General features: G+C 35.5%; 1 protein-coding gene across 3 annotated transcripts in view; it reads left to right on the top strand.

Annotated features, from left to right (window-relative positions):
* Positions 1–1,619: 1,619 nt before the first annotated feature.
* Positions 1,620–24,314, top strand: part of bach2b (BTB and CNC homology 1, basic leucine zipper transcription factor 2b) — a 101,626-nt gene continuing 78,931 nt past the window's right edge. The window contains exons 1-2 of one of the 3 annotated variants that reach the window (XM_081378056.1): positions 9,246–9,532; positions 23,124–23,399. In XM_081378056.1, the coding sequence (XP_081234182.1) occupies positions 23,334–23,399 (66 nt within the window). In that variant the 5' untranslated portion in view covers positions 9,246–9,532; positions 23,124–23,333. Of the gene's footprint in view, positions 1,909–9,231; positions 9,533–23,123; positions 23,400–24,314 lie in introns of those variants that run through there. The other 2 variants (XM_081378058.1, XM_081378057.1) reach the window with 2 other exon arrangements.

The following is a 24,314-nucleotide window of genomic DNA, read 5'->3' as shown; positions in this document are numbered from 1 at the left end:
TTTTTACTTTAGCAGTTTCTTCAAGAACAAAACAACAAATATATGACACTTTGAGAATCAGTTTTGTTGCGGCGACTGGAGCGTTTCGGCTCTCTTGGTATGATGCCATTTGTGACCCTGGATCACAAAACCAGTCAAAAGTCACACGGATATATTTGCAGCAATAGCCATTGTATGTGTCAAAATTATCGATTTTTCTTTTATGCCAAAAATCATTAGGATATTAAGTAAAGATCATGTTCCATGAAGATATTTTGGAAATTTTCTACCGTATGTATATATATATATATATATATATATATATATATATATATATATATATATATATATATATATATATATATATATATAAAACATTTATTTTTGTGAGTGGATGCAGCAAAAGCGTAAACATAAATGGACAACTTTAAAGGCAATTTTCTCAATGTTTAGATTTTTTTGCACCCTCAGATTCCAGATTTTCAAATATCTCAGCCAAATATTGTCCTGTCCTAACAGACCATACATCAATGGAAAGCTTATTTATTCAGCTTTAAAATGATGTAGCCTATAAATATATGTATCTATAATTTCAAAAAAATTACCCATGTGACTGGTTTTGTGGTCCAGGGTCACATTTATAATGCGACCTTGTGCTTTACCTTCAGCTTGAACACCACTGAGCTACGAGTCAGGGTGCTGTAAACTTGCCTTCAGTAAAACAAGAAATTAATCTTGAGTAACTTACAATTTAGAAACAATACTGGCCTTTTTTCTTTTTTTTTTTTTTTTTGTCACCGAAAGTTCCAATCAAGGTCAAAGTTGATTAACCGCCGCACGCCCCCAAGCAGTACATAGTAGGCCTAGTGGCTTTTCAAACGAATCAATTGACTGGATAATTAAAACTACTCACTCATAAAGGAACTGATTTGTTTCGTTGTTTCGTTTTCCAGATTAATCAGTTATTCAGTTCACAAGTCAGTTCAATCACTCACTCATAAAGACAGTTATTGGTTTCGGTCCTGAATGAATCTGTTTTTGAAAGAATTGTTTGAGAGAATGATTCAAAGAGTCTGTTTTGTTTCTGAATGAATCGGTTGACTGAATGATTCAAATGGCTAATTTATAAAGTGAACTGCTGCGTCCCAATTCGCCTACTTATACTATGCCCTAAAGGTACGTACTGTTTTTGTGAAGAAAAAGTAGATTCTTTTGAGTGTAGGTTATGGTATAAGAGTAGGCAAGCTTTGGGACATAGGCCTACTAGTTTGTCATACTTTTGCGTATTTAACGGACAGCTCTGCCGCTAGTTATATCAATTATCTTGTCACAGTTAAAATCCTCAACATTTAATTTAATTTAATTTCCTACCGTATCGGAGAGAAATGAAGGAGCAAGTTGATCTGCCATTCTTGTGTCTCATGCGGAGAATCCTCATGTGTTTGCATAACGACGAATTTAAAAGTTAAAGTGCCCCTATCATGGATTTTTGAAAATTACCTTTCATGCAGTGTGTAATATAGCTGTATTTGAAAACAGTGTATTTTATAAAATAACTGTCAAGTTATTTTAAAAGAAAGAGTCGACTCTGAACCGCTCAAACGAGTCGTTTGGATTTCGAATCTATTTTCGTGAAGTTCATATGTCACGATTTAGGACATTTGGATGGATAATGCCCGCCATAATCTTGTCTTCAAGATGCAGTGCTCTCTTCTGTGAAAGTAAATTCGGTTTATTTTCACTTCAAAAGGATGAGGCTGTGAAGAATCAGTGGTTAAAATTCATCTTAAATCCTAAACTTTTGCTGTGTTCCCTTCATTTTACTGACGACTGCTTCTCAAGTTCAACGGAGGATTCGCTCTCTGGAAAGATGGGTCAGTAACGTTACCCAGTTTATTTTGACCAACTTGCTCCTCAGAATCACAGCCTGTAAGTATGACTAATTATTGATGTATATATTTTCTACCAGTGTTCAAGTTTGTGTTATATTATAGCCTAATGTAGGTCTCCTGCTAACTGGCTAACTCACGTTAACGTTACTGTCTTACTGAAATAGGCTACTTCTGCTAACGTTAATCAGTTGTGGGCCACTTTTACCTAAAACTATGTATTAGTTGTATGTCATTCTGACTACTTTGAGTAAAGTATCTTTGGAATACTAATTTCAGCACACTACGATTTGTGACACACTAATTCTAATTTCGAATACAATTTATCTATTAAGCGAATTGTGATGCAGGAAATCTTTTTTTTTTTTTTTTTTGAAGAAGAAGAAGAAGAAGAAGAATTGGTTGAGGGAATGATTCAATGATCACTCGAAAAAAAGTTGGTGTTTCTTTCAAAATCACTTGTTTGGCATAAATATATGCTGAAAGACTGCAAAACTGCAATTGCTGAAACTGTGAGTCACTTTCGCTGGTCTTACAAACCATTCTGAGCAGGTTTTTACATTCCCAGTTTCTTCAAGTACAGCACATTAAATATATGACTATTTGAGAATTAGTCATATATTTGTATTGTATGTGACCTTGTGCTTTACCCCTGGCTGGGCAAAATGGCCAAAAAATCATATCTGGGTATTTTTTGGTTAAATGGCGATATATATATATATATATATATATATATATATATATATATATATATATATATATATATATATATATATCGGTACTTTCTACATTTTTCTATTTGGATAAAGAAAATCTTTATTTTAAAAAAATGTTATTTCACATCCTGCCCAATGATATCCTACAAACTATTGAAGTATATGGAAACAAATATCGTGAATGTCGGCTATGCAATATATATTATGTGCAAAAAGGTGGTTAAAATCACATTACATTCTAACATTTTAACATCACAATCTAAAAACAAAATTAATTATTTTGTTTTTAAATTGACTAAAGGCTAAACTAAAAATGAAATTAAAAACAAAAGCACAAACTAATTAGATTAGCCTGCATTTGATTACCCCATTATAATGGTCACTTTCATAAAAATATACTTAGTTGTAGGTTTAAAATTCCACATATGGCACATTTATTGTCTCCAACAACAAATATTTTAGCAATATGTCAATTTTAGCAGAGATTCACTTGCAGAAGGCTCGTCCTAGGCTCTCCTGACAGTGAAACTGACATATTTGTTTGACTTTCTAACATTAACAGATGGAGAATATACCTGTGTGAGGTGAGCACTGAGGAAAGCACCACATCTCAAACGCATCAAGTATTTATCTGTCAGTCAGCAACAGTATCTGACAGGGCAAGCTGCTTTAAACTTGTTAACTATATCTTATCAGTTATTTTGAAGCCCTTAATTGTGTCATGTTTAGGACAAATTGTAGCCTACTATGTACTTTCACTGCAGCAGTTCACACTGCGTCCCCCGCTATTTTTCAGATGTGCTCGTATCAAACTACTGTATCGATATAAATGGTATTGCCTCATTCCACACCGTTTCTAAAAAATATATTGATATATCGTACAAACTCGACATACCGCCCAGCCCCAGCTTTAACTAATTCTAATTTTGAATACTATTCAGGACGGATATGCAAATCTTTTGTTTTTTCCTGAATGAATCAGTGTTTGAAAGAATTGATTGAGTGAATGATTCAATGATCGAAAAAAGTCCCTTGTTCGACATAAATACCTGCTGAAAGACTGAAAAAAATCCCCAACTCTAATGAGCAGACTGAAACTCTCAAACACAGACAAGCAGAGCAATGCAAACAGGGAAAGGCCCCAGTGCTGTTGCATTCTCCATGGAGCACATTTAAAGAAACGGACTGTACGACTATGTTTTATTCTGAAAAAAAAATCTTAAATTCAATGAAGGTAAACGTAAGTGACTGAAAGTTAATGTGACTGTGAGAGAAATGGGGAGAGACAAAGTGCAACCAGCTATATTGTTGTGATCGCCTGTGTGTATGTGAGTGGGCGAAATGATGTGGGTGGAAAGGTAATGGCTTTGAGCATGTGGAGTGATGAACATCTCCCCGCACAACACAGGAGATTCAGACTCTGTTTCAAAACTGATGAGTCATCTCACACATCCCGTTTGTTCGTTTTTAGTCAGACATGGCCCAGAGAGCGCACTGTAGCTGCTCACCTACAGAAATCTAATTAGAGAGTCTGGATGTACAGGATTTCATCCATTTAATCCAGCTAACAGGGGCTTTATCCACACAGACACTAGCAGACCACATGGGGAGACGATGATAGCCTGAGACTGCATTACTGTATCCTGTTTGCGTAGCTTTATCCTCTTCAGGCATTATGAGCTACCAGGATGCTAATTTATGCACTTATACATTCTCAAGGGCCTCTAACTTTTTTTAAAGGAACATGTTTTCTGTGGAGAAGCTTTGATATTTTTAATTAATTTGAGATTGAGTGTACGATCCATAATTTCTACAGCTCGTTGGGTGTCAGCGGTATCACAACAACACCTTTGAACAGCAACACTTTCACATGGCTCTGTGGTGAGGTGTTTTCAAGCTTTGTTTCCAGCACAGCGCTAATTCCTGTGGTTCTTTGTGTGCTAAAGCATCAATTATAGATATTTCTTGTATTTAGACATATACATACTAAAGCACCTGAGTTAACAGATTCAAATTTTTTTATAAACTGCACAAAGGATTTTTTTCAATGGCCAGGCCATTGTTCCTGTCTCTGCACTTCATTATAGTGTGCAAAGTTCTCTAATGTGCACAAATAGATTAGATCTCTTGTTACGCTGATCTTAGTGCACTCGTGTGCTGTAATTATTTTTAGAATGCCAATCTGTTATCTAATAAGTTTTTTAAAGTGCATGCATTTTGAAAGCATCCTCCTGGAGAAAAACACATTTTGATATCAAGATTTCTCTTATGATTCATCGCTGATAAATCTAGTACAAATGTCATTTCCTTTTCCGTGCACTCTCATTTTTCACACAAACCTCATCACTGAGATAAACAAGTAAACACAATGCTGTTATTGTTTGACTGGTTGGTTTGCTCTCAGTACAAGATGTGGCTGATCAAAATATGCAGTGTCTAAAGCCAAGAACAAGAACAAAAATTGGTTTGGCTCTAGTTTGAACTCTAAAAGAACCTTTAACCAACCACACACACACACACACACACACACACACACACGCATAAACACCCACTCAATTGGCCTCAGCTGACAAACAATAACAACCTGTCAAGCATGGAAGTTCTGTCTTTCATCTGAATGTCTGAAGATGTTCTGCAGAGTAACAATTTTCTGTCCAGGATTTTAAGAGACCCCTGCCAAAAGCGAAGCTTAAAGGATTACTCACTCTCATGTCGTTCAAAACCTCTGTCTTTCTTTCTTCAGGATTTTTAAATTATGTGCTGGTCATTCTTTTCCTTGCTGTTGCAATGAATGGGGACGGAGGCTTGCGGTAACTGAAAGTAAGCTAAGCTGAGATAAAATGAAATAATTTATTTGATTTCATTTCTGCTTTCCAGTGAAGCAGGTGCATCTTAAACGGCAAGAAAATTCAATTTGGCAATTCAAAAAAATAAGTTAAAGTTTTAAAATTACTAAAACTAAAAATTTTACATTTCATTTTTTTTTTATGGCAAATGCACATAACTAAAATTGAAAGGAAAATATAAAATTCCAAATAAAGCTAATTACTTAGCTAAAAATTACTATAATAGTATATAAACTATACTAAAATAACACTGCAGTATAAGTTAAACTCGAGGACCAGATCGAACAAAATCATTCAGATCAGGTTTGTGAACTGGATTACCTGAAAAGATCCCATTAAAAAAAAATCTCACAAATCAGGCATTACTTCTCTCATGAACAGGCCAATAAGAGGTCAAAATGACTTGGATTTAATCTATTGTACAACTTCAGAAGTATAGTATAGTGCCTTTTTTGACTATAAAAAAAGAACAATCTCTTTTATTTATTGTTTTCTCTCTCTCTCTCTCTCTCTTTAAGCCTGCACGTGAATGAAGTATATGTGAGAGTGTGGGTGAAAGTGTACGTCCTGTGTGCAGAGATGTGCAGTGTTCTCAGGGGGGGAGTGTTACCTGTCCTGTAGGTAACCTGAGCTGTTGTTAATATCCGTGTTGTGAATGGCGGTTAGCCTGCTCCCCGAGGCTCTGCTGGGGAAGCAGCGATTGACGTAATCAAAGCGTTTGGCTTGAACTGCTTCGTTGGCTGGCATCGGAGTTTACGTCTTTGCGCCTCTGTCGGGGCTTGCCTCGCACCTTAGCAAGCCAATATAGGGATGTCATTTGGCACCGTGTTGCTCTGCAGCGACCGCAAAGTCAATTAATCTTCTCCGAAATGAGTCATCAAGTGTGGCCGACTGTCGTGCATTCGACTGGTTCAAGGGGGGCCTGTTTTGATTTTACACCAGTCCTTACTGTTATGACTCATACCTTTCGGCAGCTAGCGGGATTTGACTTGTTGTCTGATATTGCGCTGTACCTCTGCGAACTTCAACAATAAAACCACTTATTTAGCCATTTTCATGCAACCGTTTAGCAGTTCTTCCTGTACAGAACTCTGATGATCTTTTCCGATACGCTATATAAAAAATAACTTTAAACTCTTATACCAGGGGTGTCCAATCCTGCTCCTATTAGAGCTAAATAAGATCTTTAGTATTAGAAACTTCCCAGTAGGTTTTGTACGGATGGTACAATTCCATAAAAATAAGGTAAATGGCATTGTGAAAAGTTTATATTGCAAATGCTAAACTAAGATCAAAGAATTATCATGGTTTCCACTAAATATTAGGCAGCACAATGTGGAGTAATGATGCTGAAAAAAGTATAAATTACGTTTTAAAATATATTCAAAGAAAAATGTTATTTGAAATTGCATATGTATATGAACATGTGCTTTCTACCATATATATATACATCTGCATACATGCGTGTCAGTACTTGTCCACTATCTTGCTTGAGGAGGTTCAGAGAAATTCATTCTGCAAGCGCTCCATTTGAGCCTTAGATATGACACTGTGTTGAAGTGGTAATTGCAGAGGGAAGATCTGGTGGTTTTTGTTTGTTTTAGCACCAGTGAGGGGCCACTTTCTCTCACTTGTAGGTTAGTTAGTTAAATAAATGGCCCCGTCCAAACTGCAAAGTCTACGTTATATCTCGCCTGTTCTCCCTATACATGTCTGTTTGTCCACTATAGAGCGATGGTGGGAATCTAAAGTCCCGTGACTTTGATGGTCTGCCTTAAATCAGTCACTCAGTCAATCCGACGGCGCAGTGGGGCCCCTGGGAGAAGACCACAGGGAAAGGTCACAAAGTGCAGGAATGCTTCTCGAACTCCTTGGCACTTTCGTATGTGTACATTTAATCCTTGTAAAATGTTTCTTGTGCAACAGTCAACACCATAAATGATTGAAGTGTTCTGATCCTTCAATAAAAAAGACTAATAGGAATGCTTTATATCTATGTAAGGTGCAGTGTGGAAGATTACGTTTAAATTATTTTGCCTGGGAATCATACAATAACTTTAATATTATTAAGTTAACTAGATGATGTTCTTAAGGTGGAAGAAAAGGGTAACTTGATAAGTAAGTACACTTCATAGATAGAAGCTATATTCAGTTTTGTTTTGTTTTATAACTTTCTATTTCTTTTCAAAATCAAACAAATTATAAAATACCCTGAATTATAAAATAAGAAGAACAAATGAACTGTGGCGGCTAGATAATTCATAATTACAGTACATGCATGCTCCCTAGGGGAAGGATTCTACATTAGAAATGAGAATATTTTCAGTTGAAGCGCTCTTGTGCAAACAGTATGGTTTGGCACAAAGCATGCTGGAATTATGTGCAGGTATAGGCTGCTTATACAAAGTCACTGATGCACAAAAGTCATCTCAGCTCTCTAGTACTTGGATGTTTAAAACAATCAATGTAGCTTATTGTTATTATTATTATTGCATTAATAGTAACTATTATCTTTTTATACCAGTGTTTTGTATGTATTTTGTACGTTGGTTTAAAACACTTTTAACATTTTCATATTTTTTGCAATACAATTAACACAATGAAATCACACTGGCATAAGCGTCACCTAATGAAGGTAGATTTTAAAGGTTGAACTTCACAGGACAGGAGCATTTTTTATGAATATCAGGACAGGACAAGTTATCACATTTGCTTTATCGTATAAATGTATTATTTGCTTTGCCTGAATTGTTTTGTTACTTTATTTATTTAAGACAATAACAGTGGAAATATTCACTTTTTTTTTTTACCAACACTTGAAGATATATGTGCCTATATTTTAATCAACTTTCAAAAATAAATACTGAAAAATATTCACTTGTAAAACAAATCTAACAAAAGTAAAACAAATAAAAATTTATTTAATAGACTAATTTGAAAGTCATAACATAGTAGTGACCTAGAGTGACGTTCGGCAAACTGACTTGATGATAATAAATTTGATTTTGTAAGCATATTGCATAGTTGTGCTTAGAGTCAGTTGTTTTATTTGTAACACAATGAAATATGCCAAATTGTACTGATATAATTTTTGGGCTGACATTTTAAAAAATGATAAACACTTGCAAAAACAAGAGAAAACCAATAAAATATTAATAACTAATCATGTTGTAGTTAATGCATGCTTTTTCCTGTGAGCTTTTTTTTCTATTATTTTTTTGCATAGTAAAATAAAACTTGTAGCTGTAGTTAAGTTTACCCCCTTTTAAAATAATTAAAAAATAATCTTTCAACAATAATTGTGTGTGTGTGTATATATATATATATATATATATATATATATATATATATATATATATATATATATATATATGTGTGTGTGTGTGTGTGTGTGTGTGTATATATATATATGTATGTATATGTGTATATATATATATATATGTATGTATGTATATATATGTATATATATATATATATATATAAGTGAAAACACAATAACAGCATGGCACAAAATTATGTTGCCTACCGCATTTCAAACCGCATGTCAGTTTCATTCTGTATGTATTATATATAAAAGTCTCTCAAGACGTGGGTCCCAGTCCTCGTCTGGGATCAGCCTGCACTCGTGAAATTGGCGTCGGACACATCGCTTTTCCCCGCTACTCTAATTCGCGAACCGCGGCAGCGCACATATTTGGAGTAAAGTGCCTTGCCACTGGAGGCAGCAACGCAATGCGCAGCGCAGCGCTGTTGTGAATGAGGGCTGCGATGACGTCAGTGCGCGAATGTCAACAATGTAGCGATTGAGAGTAGGCGTTTCATTCGAGTGTAACAAACAGAGGAGACGGAGCCGCACGCTGCAGAGATCATCACACACACACACATTTACACACGCGCGTTTTTATAAACACTTTTACAACCATAAACGTCATTTTTTCCCCTTAAAGAAAAATAATTATTGTAAGAGTGCACTGCAAAAACGTGATCTCCCTGCAGCCCGGGGACTTTAGGAGTCTGCAAGGAAGTCATCATGTGAGAGGGAAAAAAATTGCTAAACGGACAAAAGGGCTGCATCACAAGGAAAAAAAAAACTAGGCTGAAGGTGAGTTGCATGATTATTATTATGTATCCATGCCTCCTGTGCGTTACATGTGCTTCATCTGTCGTAAATGGAAACGGAGAGACAAACTTGTGTTTTTGAGTGGGCTGTTTGTCACAGTACTTGGAGGCTTTGTTTCACGCTATACAGGCAAATATCACAGAAAGGGAAAAAGCTAGACCGCATGCCTGCCAGGGTTTACTTCAGCTGAAAACACACTCCCGTTTTAACGTAGTTACCACATCCTGTTGTGCAGCAGTGACAATAGTTTGAGTGTGTTTGCTAGTAGTGGGATGCACTGCGATCCCGGGGGGAGGAGGAGGGGTCAGGCATTGCTTGTTTTCGCTTAAAGAAAAGAAGTTGTCACTCGGCCTTGACCGATCATAACAACGACGGAGACCCCCGGTGTAGATTCCCGCCTCCTTTCCTTCCCATGAATGGAGGAGTTGAGAATTAAAGTGTTGTTGTTTTTTTTTTTTTTTACGCAGTAGTTTAATAAATGTCGCAACGTTTAATATTCTTAACATGATTTGATTTTAAAATCCATTATTATTAGAATTAAACACGCGGGTTTAATCTAGAGAGCAGGCGCTGCATATATCAGCTCATCTCTGTTTCAAAGAGCAATCGGCTAAAAAAACACGGCTGGTTGGGAAATGTGCTTACTGCAGTGGGTTGTAAAAATGGGAAGCAAGCTGTCTTTGTTCTGCACATCTCTGATGTAAACCACAGCCATTGCCTTACACACTCTGATTAATCCCCATAAAACCAGCAGCATATTTGCTGTGTAAGGGACGGCGAGCCTTATTTGGTTCAGCAACCAATGCAAACGTCTCGACTACCATTTAAAGGAACGAGGGAGCGTTATGAGCGCGCGCACGCTGGAATGCTGGATCTCCGGTCTTCCCTCAATGATGATGAACAAACTCAACGAACTGCACTCTATGATGCAGGTGTTTCGCATTATCACGTTAAGTTCCGCAATGAATAATATGACTAATTTAACGGACACCGGCAGAGGTGGATGTAATAAGCGCGAGCGCGCATTCGGGAATGCGATGTGATAATTACTCTTCTCTGCTATTGTAGAAAAATATCTGTAAAATAGATTTTTTTTTTTTTTTATGTGAATTGGTTGTTAAGTTGTTATGAATTAATTTAAATCACTAATTCCCACACATGGACACAAAAAGCCACTCAATAATAATAATAATAGGCATGAACCGGAAGGATGATTTTGTGGTGGGACTCCTGGACAATAATAATGTAGGCTATATGTGAATATAAATTTATAGACCTATATATTTTTCTTTTGGACATGATTCAGTTCATTTAATTAATTAATTCCCGGTTATTCAGTAAGTGAGTTGACAAGCGTCTGAATGAGTCAATGTAATGAAGGCATTTGAAATGAGGTGATGCAGCAGTTTGAGCTGCGCGTGCATTCCTTTGTCTGCGGCGCTATTGAATCGTCCAGGATATTTTTCATTTGCCCACAGACTGAATTGGTCAACCGCCAACGTGTCGTTAAGTAATTTTACATAGTTTTGAATTTTAAATTAATTTCACATTGTCTTAATAGCCTATTCATGGCATTGCTTCTTTTTACACTTGTCCCTTTTATAAAACTGTTTACACTTGCGCCCTCCCCCTTCTGATGTAAGCCTTTAAGACAGACTGTAGCAAACCAACAAAACCCACCGTATTGTCTTATTTAAAATAAATAAATCAACATGATTTTAGGTTTGTAAAACGATTTGAATGTATAGAAACACGTGCATAATCTCGTGTTGTAGATATGACGCCATTGTCTCCCTGAAGGAGATCACACAGATAGGTTATATACATTTGCCATCAGCAGATGCCTTAAAGAGATAGGCTAGTTTTATTTTTATTTTTTAATTTTTTTTCAAATAATGAGCATTCTGTCATCATTTCCTCATATTAATCCAACCCTGTCCAACTTTCTTCCTTCCTTGGAACACAAAAGGAGATGTTGGGCAATGACAGCCTCAGTCACTGTTCACTAACATTGCATCTTTTTGCATCATACACTGAAACTGAATGGTGACTAAAGCTGTCATTCTGCCTAACTCCTTTTGTGTTCCACGGAAAGTAGTCATATGGGTTTTGAGTACTAGTAAATGATGCAAACTGAATATAATCTTAATAATTGTTACACATTTTTGTGTTGTGCTATAGGTCTGGTTTAAGGTAATTGACCTGAACTGTATAATAATGATAATCAGTTTATTAGATTTTTCCCCTAAACAAAAGTAATTGTGCTCTCTTTTAAAGTAGGGGTTTTCAATTTTTTAGATTCCATAGACCCTCTAAATATGATCATCCTTGTGTCATTTTAAAAGGCAGCTATTGTATATATTTTCATACATAAAGACCCCATTTATACTGTGTATAAATAAGTGGAAAATAATATGTGGGAAATATTTAGGTTCTTTTACACAGTTTTTTTTGTCTACTAAAAAACTTTTATTTATTTATTTATTAAATCAATTTATTATTATTTTAATATCTTTTTATTTTGATGTATTTTAATGCATTTTAATTTGTTTATTTTCTCTCTCTTATTATTTTTGCATTTTTTACACAGATTTTTCTCCCCTAAACTTTTCCATGAACCCCAAGTACTCCCTTTCAGCCCCCTCGGAGTCTCCGAAAGTTTGAAAACCCCTGTTTTAAAGTACTATACATAAAACTCTTCCTATGCCAAGCTATCTTGTTCAATTTGATCAGATATACATTTTCTTATAGGGAAAGAAAGGCCACTGTCAGCACTCATAATAAACTCATATTCTCAGGGAGGATGAGTCTGATGAGCGCAGTTAATAGCTTTATGAAGATCCCCCTCCATTTCTGATATAAATCCACCCTCAGTTTTTTTTTCTCTGCAAGTCATTCTCTCATGATTTGCTAATTTTGCTTTGCTCACAACTCATTAGATATTTAGAATTAGAATGAATTATTCATCAAATGCAAATTCCCTAAATTAATGAATTGTATTTTTTGTAATGTATTCTTTCTTTAAAGAACATGACTGGAGTCCATTCAGTTTAACAGCAATGTTGTTGTTTTTTGTTTTTTTTCTCAGGCGTTCTCATGCTGATGATTCATAAACTGACAGGTTTTAACAATAATTCTTCTAAAGAGCCTATCCCATTTTGGTTGAGTTTACAGATGGCATTGAATAACTGGAAACGGATATTTTACGTCGACCTCATTAATGCCTAGTGATTGTTATTGGATTAAGTGTATTTTAAACACTCATGCATCATAGTACTAGAACTGCAGTGTTCTGGTACATTTGAGTTTTTACAAGTTTTAGCATTTCTTCTCTCCCGCCTGTTTGAATAAGCCCACCAGTAAAGCTCTTCGCAAAGAATAAGAGCCTTGGGTATGAAAACATGTTCCCATAGCCGTCCCACGTCAGCACTAAGGCATGTTTGACCGAGTTCCAGCCTTTGAGAAGGAGAAAAAGAAAAAAAAGAGAGCGAGAGAGCAAGCTGAGCCATTTAAGTTCAGACAAGACTTTTTTTTCTGTTCTCACATGGCATTTTGGGTGGCAGTGAGTGATTGGCATCATCAGTCACTGTGCAGTGAGCGTGTCTATAATGGCACACAATCCCACAGACAGTAGAAGGAATCTCTCTGTGTTCGCCCTCATCAGTGTTTGTGCCAAGGCAAATCTCACTGGCTGTTACCACAGGCCAAATCCTGACTGGACCATTTTGCTCTAGGATTTTTGGGATTGCCGTGCCTGTGTGCCGTTACCTCATTCAGATTGTAAATCATTTTGTCTGTGCACTTTGGCATCCACTTGCCCATCTTGTCATCCAATGCTCTTACATGCAAATAAACTTGAAAAGATTGACAGTTTGCTCCACATCTGGCCTGAATTGAGCTCCAGTTAAAAACAACAAGCGCGAACGAGCAGGAAGTTTATGGGTGGAATAGTGGAAGCGTTCGACTCAATGGAAGCCCATAAAATCCACACCAGGAATTCCGTAACAGTCAACAGTCTCTCCGGCCCACAGCAGCGGGCAGAAAGAGAATTCCACTCGGAGCGCTGAATTAACACAATTACCGCCACGTTTGGATTATTGCTTTTTAAACTCCTTCTTTGCAGGAGTTCTGTTTTTATGCTGAATCGAGGGATTTATGTGTGTAGTTATTAATGGATGACGTGTGTCTGTAGGATTTTCTGTAGCACAGCTGCTGTTTTACATAGTAAACCTCTCCCATTCTGCTCTCTATCTCATTGATTATCAGTTAGAAGGAGATTGTCAAAGTACCTTTTACAACTTTAGGGTTTTAGTTGGATTTTTTGGTCACACTTCAGTTTAGGGGCCATTTCTCACTATTAACTAATTATCAACTACGACTTTTGCCTCAATAAACTCCTAATTACTGCTTATTAATAGTTAGTAGGTAGTTGTTTAGTTTAGGTATTGCATAGGATTAAGGGATGTAGAATATGGCATTTATATGTGATTTATAAGTACTAATAAACATGCTGCAATGTACATGCTAATAAGCAACTATAGTTCATATAAACTAAAGTGTTACTGTTTTTTTCTTTTTATCATTCAAAATAACAAATTCATACTTTACCTTAGCAAGTATTAAAACGATCAAAAGTGAAAGTAAAGATATTTACAAAAGATTTACGTTTCAAATAAATGCTGTTCTTTCTAATCATCAAAAAATCCTGAAATAAATGTATCACAAGCAGCCCAACTGTTTTTAACATTGCTGATAATAAGAAATGTGTCTTGAGCAGCAAATCATCATATTAGAATGATTTCTGAAGGATCATGTGGCACTGAAGACTGGAGTAGTGATGCTGAAAATTCAGCCTGTCTTCACAGGAATAAATTACAAAATATTTAAAAATAAAAAAAAATTTAAATTGTAATATTTCACAATATTATTGTATTTTTCTGTATTTTTGATTAAATAAATGCAGCCCCGGTGAGCATAAGTAGCAAAGTTTTAAAAAATCTTACTGATCCCAAACTTAGAACAACTTGCACTACCATTTATATAAGACTTAATAACATTTGTCATAATTTGTCAGTTTATCTTAAATTTAGATCCAAGTCATTATGAACTCTGTGTAGGAGTGTAGAAGCGGTTTACTGCCATCCTAATTTTGTCTAAGAAAAATTAAAACTAGCCGTACCTGTCTGAGTAACAGCGAGGGGCGGTTTCATGTGTTTTTTTTTTTTGTGTTTTTTTAGATCAAGCTGATAAGTGTCATAGTTTACTCATCTGTCACTCTTATTTAGGAGAACATCATCTGCAGTCATTTGTTGGTTTTGCTGTTTCTTTGGCAGGTATTGAAACCGCAAAGTTCTTCAGCATTGTGAAACTATTCAGTTTCAATTTACGACAAGTTTGGTTTCACCATTTGAGCACGTTGCCCTGCAAGTTTTAGATTCTTTATGTAAAGTACATGTTTAATAATATTTCTAATCAAAATTTGTACTCCATCCTGACCAGAATTTTTGAGCCAAGAAGGTTTAAATGAATCTTCCATATAATTTTCATCTATAAAAATGAATTGGCACAATTATTCTAGGTAAAGAAAAGTCTAAAACGCTGTGGCAGTTATCATGAGTCACACCTTCCTTCAGCAATTTATTTGCTTTAAACTGAATGTCTGAATGTGTTCATCTACCCATCCTTATGTCTCTTCAAACCGGTTTAATTTTTTTCCCCATGGACATGGTGATCACTTACTTGGTTTAAAAAAAAAAAGATTTGTTTATCAAAAAATCCTGAATATCAATAAAATACACGTTTCCTTAAAAATATTAAGTATCAAACAAGCATATTATAGTGATTTCTGAAGGATCATGTGATATATGAAGGATCAAAATATAGTTATATCAGGTTGTGATTATATTTCACAATGTGTTTTCGGTGAGCATAAGATACTTAGTTCCATATAAATATGTATTTTAGGTTGTGATTTGAACCCGTTTTGTACTTAAACTTGCACCCTATCTCGCATTTATTTAAAGAAGTACTGATTTTGTATTGCACAAAACAACCTATATAAGTATAAAGCTAAGTGCATCTCTTGTAGATTTCTGTGGATGATTTGTCCTGTGTGTTCTGTGGTTAAATTTAGATCTGTCATTCCTGTCAGAATATCCATGCCTGCAGCTGCTGTGTCACATGTGCACTGCAATTGGAGAACTACAGACCACTATATCACACTGTTTTCCATCTTTCAGACTTTCACTGCACTTTGCAGACTCATTCATGTAGCTGTTCTTTACTCTGCAGTCTGCAACTCATTCATTCTCACATTTCCCATGTGCCAGACATCTCTCTCCTCTCCTTATCTCCTCTGCATTCCTCTTAGAGTGGGAGTTTAACCAATAGAAACTATAGATCCAAGTAAGGCTGACTCAGTTTTTTCTGTCTTATCTCAATGTACAGTACAGCTTACTCTGTGCTGACTTACTAACAATAGATAGAGCGGTCCAACAGGTGGTTCACTATCATTAGAGCAGTTAGGTCCAACTGGTAGCCTTCAAAGATTCCAGATCAATGGAAGCATGTATGATCAGTAATAAAGACAGCAACCAGTCGACATCATGACTTAACAGGAGGTGAAGAGGGAACATTACCCGCCAGTTTTTGCACACCACCCGAGTACTAAAATAAATGTGGTGAAAAGGAGTTGAGGGTGTTTTTTTTAAGCTTGATGTATCTCAGATACGCTTTTTACACAACTGTTTGTGGAAACAAGCGGCGCGACTGTTACAATGACACATACGTATTAATTATTAAACAAATCTATTCACACAATCATTTGTAATGACTGACAAATTATGTTAATTTAAATATTATATATTATTTTAGAACAGATATGTATAATATTAAGAGTTTATATTTACATTTAATTGTAAATATTAAATGTATGTTTACATTTATATTTAAACGCAGATTTTATATTTATATATGAATGTACACCAAGGCTGCGTTTATATTATTATTATTATTATTATTATTCTTATTATTATATAAAAAAAAACGGTCCCACTTTATATTAAGTGGCTTTAAGTACTATGTACTTACATTGAAATTAATAATTTGATACAATGTACTTATTGTGTAACTACATGTTTTTACATTGTACTTATATTTTAAAAATTCCTGCATGTAATTACAGCTGTAATTAATTTATGTAATTACATTTGTAATTACACAGTTGACCCTTCCCTTACACCTTAAACCTACCCAATCCACCACACCTGTCCCTAACCTTACCCTTATCACACCTCAATAGCAGCAAAAGTGTTTTACAATACAGCATGAACACAATAAGTACATTGTACTTATTTTTTGATGTAAGTGCATAGTACTTAACGCCACTTAATATAAAGTGGGACCAAAAAAACAGTAATATTGGGAAATATTATTACAATTGAACACAACTGTTTTCCATTTGAATATATTTTAATTTGCTCAAGAAACATTTCTTATTATCAATGTAAAAAACAGTTGTGTAACCATGATATTGTTTTTGATAAATAAATAGAAAGTTCAAAAGAACCGCATTTTTACTATATATACACACACACACACACACACACACACACACACACACACACACACACATACATATATATATATATATATATATATATATATATATATATATATAGTAATGCAAGTTTTTAATCTCTCTTTTGATCAATTTAATACATCCTTGTGGAATAATTGTATTATTTAGTTTAATTGAATTAATAATAAATAGCATTCATTTTACTTTTTAAATCTTACTGAATCCAATTTTTTTAACGATAGTGTACTTGTATTATGTATTTAAAAGTATGTTTTTTGCATAATATTTAACATTGCAGAGTATTCCAAATGAACGCCAAGTTAAATTCTCCAGATATCCTCTGTCCAGTATATGGAGGGATGAGTGTAGTAGGTAGTAGGCACCATGGGAATTGGAAAGCAGCATATATGTAGTGTCACTGGATCTCTGTCTGCAACTCTCCCTCTCTTTCTCACTCTCTTAACTGTCCCAGCATTATTTATGCACTGATGTGCTGCTGTCTGCAGAATTCTCCAGGACACCTTATCAATGCTTGGCTGCTCTGAAGCCTTAAGCGCTACCACTTCAGCCTACTCTCTCCAGAAATGACAAACCGGCAATCAGTGACCCGAGTGAAGCAGACAGGAGTGTCTTTACCGCCATGCAAACAGCCGGTCCAAGTGCTGCAGTGAATGTGGGCCAGGCATAGCCTCAGGCAATTACATACACGCACAGTATATATCCATACATACATGACACGCTGTCACTAACACACCCACACAAATTAAAATGGTTTCACCCCACAATGGGACTAAGGAAACCTGTGAGGGAGGGCAAGGGTGTCACTGGCCTTTGTCGGGACGGATGAGTCATATGCATTGTGCTGTGTCAATATTGATGCTCAGTCTAAATATAACCTAAACCTACACACTATACCACAAAACTTCCTAAAGCACATGCATACACACACACACTAGTGCCGCCCAGCCTGGAAAATGGGTTTTGTTGTTACTTTTTTTTTTTCTCTCTCTCTCTTTCCCCCATCTGTCAGGATGACGGTATCGAATGCTTTCCTGCGTATTTTAGCATATATGAAAAATAGAGCATTCCAGGGGTAATGTGAAATGCTGCTATAAATGTTTCATACCAGATTTACACACCCGAACCGTGTACGTTTATGTGAATGATTAAAAGTTTAAGAGAAATGTCCGTCTGGGTACCTGTGCCAGCAGAAGTCAGATTTACAGAAGTGTAGATGTTTTTTCTCCGCTTCCCTGCGTCATTGGATGCTCTGTCGAGGCTTATCCCAGGTGAACATACCACAGCTATGCTGTCAAAACCTCGTCAGAGAAATGCTTTTGTTAGATTGAAAAAACAAAAGAGACGGCTCCTTCACCTTGGCAACTTAATTTTCGAATTCCTTAGATTTTCAGCCAACCCTAACTTGCAGAAAAATGTTTTTTGACCTCTTTCTCCCCCTCGTTCCCTCTTACTTTTTCTCCATTACTTCGTATTGGATTGCTGTATGGGACAGCAGTCATTTCAAACAATGTCGGCTAAGAGCCTGAATGAACTGTGTCTCAGGCATGCTAGATACTGAACTTCCTGCCAAGGTCATTTTCTTTCCCCCTCTGCCATTTTTTTTTTCTTTTTTTTCTGGATGGGAAAAAGTGACTTGAGTCCACAAGAGTGGAAGGTATTTAAACAATCAGCGGATTCCTGGTAAGTGAGTGAGATCACTGTTTTAGAGAGAGACAGCAAGCAAAAGGAGAATCAGAGCTGGAGGGAGGGCAGTAGGGGTGACCCCTGTGTGGCGAGTTGTTTTCCGTTTGCCAGAGCGACTCAGCAGGCGGACTGCACTCAGAGGGAACGTCGGCTCTGGCAAAGGTCAGAATTCCTCCCAGACGGATTTATTTGTATTGCTTTGCACTTCAGAGCGAAGAACAAAACATTCCCATTGTGTGTGTGGAGGTTGTTTTACACAGCGGTCTATTGGAAACATCTGCAAATGATGAACGCTTGTTTTAATAATCATGAATAAATAATAATCTTTCAGCATGGTCAGCGCAAACAAGTCTGTGATGTTTAACACTCTAGAGGAGTGATGGATGTATTAACCTCAAGTTGTAAAGCTTTCCTCGCTGTGTTTGGTAACTTAGAGGTTTTAACACAATTTCTAATTTCATGTCTGTGTGTGTGTGTGTGTAGGTGCGTGGGTGTGGAAAAAAAAGAAAGAAAAATTTAAATATAAAAAATGTAAGTTTGTTGGATTTATTACTTTACACTAACTGCTTCGAAGGTTTAAAAAAGGGTGATCTGGGGGGTGACCAGTTTCACATAGTGTATATACATTTTTTTTTTTTTTTTTTTTCAGAGTGATACTTTTAGATAATGACCTAACTGAAGGGATGTTTACTAGGTGCAAAGTTCAAACAGTGACATATAACAGCCAGTTACTTTTTTAAACAAATATTTTATCATACATTTATGTTGACAATTAACTCAGCATCATTCATTGATTAATCTGATTAATGTTTTTTGCCAATTAAAATAATTGAAATAATAACTTGGTATAAATCTTTATTAGTAATATTTGTTTTGTATAATATAACTATTAACTGTATTTTTACAATCTTTATAATTATCATTTTTATAAATGAATAATAAAGTTGATTAAAAAATCATTAATATTAAAGGATTTAAACTTTAAAGTGTTTTAATATTTAATAATAATTAATCTATTTTTGTTAACACTTTACAATAAGGTCTTATTAACATTAGTTAATGCATTAACTAATATGAACTAACAATGAGCAATACATTTGTTACTGTATTTATTAATGTTTGTTAATAAAAAAATACAGTCGTTCATTGTTTGCTCATGTTAGTTCACAGTGCATTAACTAATGTTAACAAATACAACTTTTAATTTGAATAATGCATTAGTAACTGTTGAAATTAACTAAGATTAATAAGTGCTGTTGTTCATTCTTAGTTCATGTTAACTAAAGTTGTTAACTAATGAAACCTTATTGTAAAGTGTTACCATTTTATTTTTCTTTATTTTTTTCAGCTAGACAACTTGCGGACCACGCTTACTGTCCTCCGTTTTAGAATTTCATAATTTTTGTCACCATTATGATTTCAATCTGCATCGTTGACTGACCGTTAACTTAACCTTCAAAACAACAGTTTATTGTCTGAGAGGCGTTTTACGTTTTCTGTAGTAAATTGATGATTTGTGGGGCACTGAGGTGTGAATGAATAAAAACAAGCATGATATGTGGTTTTACTCTTTGTGCAGCTGGAGGTGTGTAAATGTGCGTGCATCCTGTGAGACTCGCACAGGTGGTGAGGGGGAGGGGTAAGAGGTGGGAGTGGAGCAGCAGGGGTGGCGTGACCACTTCCTGTCTCAAATGTACAGTAAATCGGTCGTGTTTTTACCAAATCAACACCGTGCACCGGTGGTGGCTTTACGCTGCCTGGCAGAATCCTCTCATTGGTTGAGCTCTTGCAGTGTGGCTTGCAGAACGAGACAGCTTTTCTTTGTTCTGTCTTTATTCGTGTAGAGATGTTTTCGCGGTGTCTTAAGGGAGAACGATAACAACAGTACATCATTTACGACAGAAAAAATACAGGAGCGCACATACCGTACACACAAAACACAACTTTTTGCCGAATGTTGCAGTGGTAAACAACAGCGTAAGGAAAAGCCTGAGGTGAAAGGAAATGATGTTTCACCCCGCTATGCAGAATGGAAAAGATTAGACGTGGTATTTGAGTTCGCCCCGTCATGTAGTTGAGTTTGATGTATAGAATGCTGCTTTGACTTGCCCGAGGTGGGAAGCTTGACGTGGGTTTGCGCAGGACAGATTTACAGGTTCTTAACCCGAGAATGCAATGGTCACGACCACAGACCTCAAAAGCTTTGAATGTTCTGTACATACACGCATGTAATACTGGAATGCATTGATCCATAAATGGATCTCTCTCTGCATGCACGCCGGTCAGAGTCGAGCTCTATTTATCAGGTAGCTTCAGGTACGGACAGATTTATGTGACTGCAGCTCTGTGCTGCAGTCAATAGTTGCGACTTTAACTTACAGTCAACAGGTTGAAGTGGCAGGGGTCAATGAGTCCGAGACCTGGCCATTCCAGTGATGAGTGTCTTGAAAGAAAACAAGCGGCAGCCTCTAATAGTCAAAGACTCACTGGTTAATAGTGTTTTAGATTGCTTTGAGTGTTATTATGTGCTATATTTTACTTTGTGGACATTATTTATACATAGCCATATGCTTAGAAAAGTTTTTAATATGGAATAAAAAAAAAAAAAATCTGTGAATCTATATATATATATATATATATATATATATATATATATATATATATATATATATATATATATATATATATATATATATATATATATATATATATACTTTTTTAACAGCCATTTGGGAAAAAAATCCAACCAATTAACATATATATATATATATAAGTATAAAATATTATTGTATATAATGTTATTAAATAATAATAAGTATTAAATAACATTTAATAAAATATACATATAATATAATTATTTTATATATATGTATATATCTATATGTATGTATGTGTGTGTTAATTGGTTGGATTTTTTTCAAATGGCTGTTTTTTGTTATTTTGATCATTTTAAAGAACAAACAAAAAAGCAACATTAATAACTGTAAAAAAGCTTAATTCTGAGAAACATTCTGAAAGTAACTCATTTTTATGGCATATCTTAAATTAAGTTAGTTTTAATCTTCCTCTATTTGTTTGTTATTAAGCCATTTATTTTTAATCTTCCTATATTTGTTCTAGACTTTTTAATAACAAAACATTTTTCTCAATAATTTCTGTATTTCGTTCTGTTTTGGTATGCAGGTGTGTTAGTTGCCATGGTGTTCTAATTCAGAAATATTTGTGCAGTTCGATGCCATGTAGTGGAACGTTTATATGCAGATGTACGGAAGCCGAAGATAACTAGTCCGGTTTGTTTGTCTTCTCATATAGACATAGACAGGGAATATCTTGCAGAACAGGACTCCACCTTTGCCAAAATGAAAATGCTTACAGCAATTACTAAGTAAACAAAAAAAAAAAGAAGTGGAAAACGAGAAAGCCAAAAATGTGGGGTGATGTAACATTTCAGCCTGTCTGACACATGGTTTTCAACATTTAAAAATGTTTCCATGAAGCTTGTTCCAAAAGAAAAAAAAGTGTTATGACATGTATTTCTTTCTTTGTATGTTTTCAATGATTTTCTATTCAATAAATACATTTTATATAATTTTTTCTAAATCATATTATGTAGTTGTTGTTTTTTTACATTAGAACATTATCTTTAGATCATTTTCTTATCTTTAACCATTACATTGTTTATTTTACCATTGAATATATTTTTCACCAACTGTGAAAGCTGAAACTTTTTACAGAAAATCGTATTCATTTTGCTTTTCAATTTTACAGTTAGAAGTTTTAAACTTCAGTAGAACCTTTAGTAATACCTAAAGAAAGACAGAAAAGAAAAAGTCAAATGCAAATCTAATATAATTAATGGTCAAATGAATTCTAATAGAATTATGCATTTTTCACAATTTAATGTCATAGATGGTGATGTGCAGGTAAAATAAACCACTTTAATATTTATATTTAGTCTTTAAAAAATGTCAGCTGTACCAAAAGTAGTTTGGCATACATTAGCAGGTTTCCAACACAGAATCAAATGACTGCCAAATTAAGTTTCAAATGTTTCTGAGACTACAAATGATGTAGATCACTTTTCAAACATGACACGATCACTTTGTAAACTATATTTCACAGCCGATTCTGCCAGAAGTTCATGACATCATTCTTTTAGAACAAGCGTGATCTAGAGCAAGCACCTAAACATGTCTGTTTTGCCTGATAAGACGTAAAGCCTCATTCGTTGTTGTGTTTATCTGAGAAAGATATCATGTATGATAATAAGAAATGCACTGTTCATTACAGGAAAGGAAGTATGGCTGGGGTTTACAGTTGATGAAGTCCGAGGGGCGTGTGTTTGCGTGACAGAGGTGGAGCTTACTCCACACACAGAGAGACGTTCCTCTCATAGGAGGCCTGTGCTGTCGAACCCGAAAAACCCAGCCGAGAACTGTTGCTGGCGCTGCACCACAACATGCGTCTCAATCCCACAGTCACACAGGAGCATCTCAGCGCATGCTAACACTCGGAGCTGTCACTGTCACCTCCTGTCAGAGCAGTCAAACAATGGAACAGACCACTGTGAGTGATCAAATTTGAGTTTTTGCTTTTACACCTCATGCATATGCATAAAAAATGGGCGGCTTGTTCTGTCCGGCTGTGTCACCAGGTTTGGGATTGCTATTGCTATGTTTTGCTGGACGTGATTTGAAAGTCAGAAAGACTTAAGACATTATCAGATTTTGTATAGACCCAACAGCCTCAAAAGATCAATGAGGTGGATCACGTTCACAGTAGAGTATCAGGTCAGTTGCGAGGCGGGTAAATGTTTGACGTGTCCACAAACGTCCCTACAGATATCCAATGGTCCCCTTGTAGAGCTGAATGAAACAACCTACCATCTTGCAAAATATCTCTATTAAAAATTGCATATCAAGCGTTTAGTTTCAGTTAGGAAGTCTGCCATTTTGAGGAGAAGGCACTTTGAGGGCGAAACTGCACCAATAAACAAAAGATTTTTTCAAAGTTTTGCTTTTCTACACTAGTTTGCGTACGTCAATTTCTAAAAGTGCCTTACAAAGGAAATAAAGCTTCCTTTTCAGTTTCCTCTCCAGGTGCTGCAAATATCAACCGTATAAATAAATATCGAGCCACAAAGTGACTGTAGTATTAACTCGATGTAGTAAAACAACTTTCGTTGTTGGTGAATTTCTGCAAAAAAGGTTCAGTCTAATTATGAATGCATTGTAGTACCTTGTTGGATCCATTTTTTTCTTTCTTTCTTTCTTTCTTTCTTTCCCTGAAAGTTCAGTCATACATTCCAGTCGAACTATTAATACGGTGGAGCGGCTTGTCATGCTGTGAGAGGGAAAAATTTGATCATTTTGAAACGTGACCTTAAAATCCTAGAGTTAACGGTCTCACATACACCTAATGTGTGTGTAAAGTCAAGCTTCATGTCCCATCTTCATTAGTGAACTATTAAAAAGGAAATGT

This window comes from Scardinius erythrophthalmus (genome assembly GCF_964197995.2).
Source record: "Scardinius erythrophthalmus genome assembly, chromosome: 11".
Classification (NCBI taxonomy): Eukaryota; Metazoa; Chordata; class Actinopteri; order Cypriniformes; family Leuciscidae; genus Scardinius; species Scardinius erythrophthalmus.
This window is presented reverse-complemented; position numbering and strand designations above follow the sequence as displayed.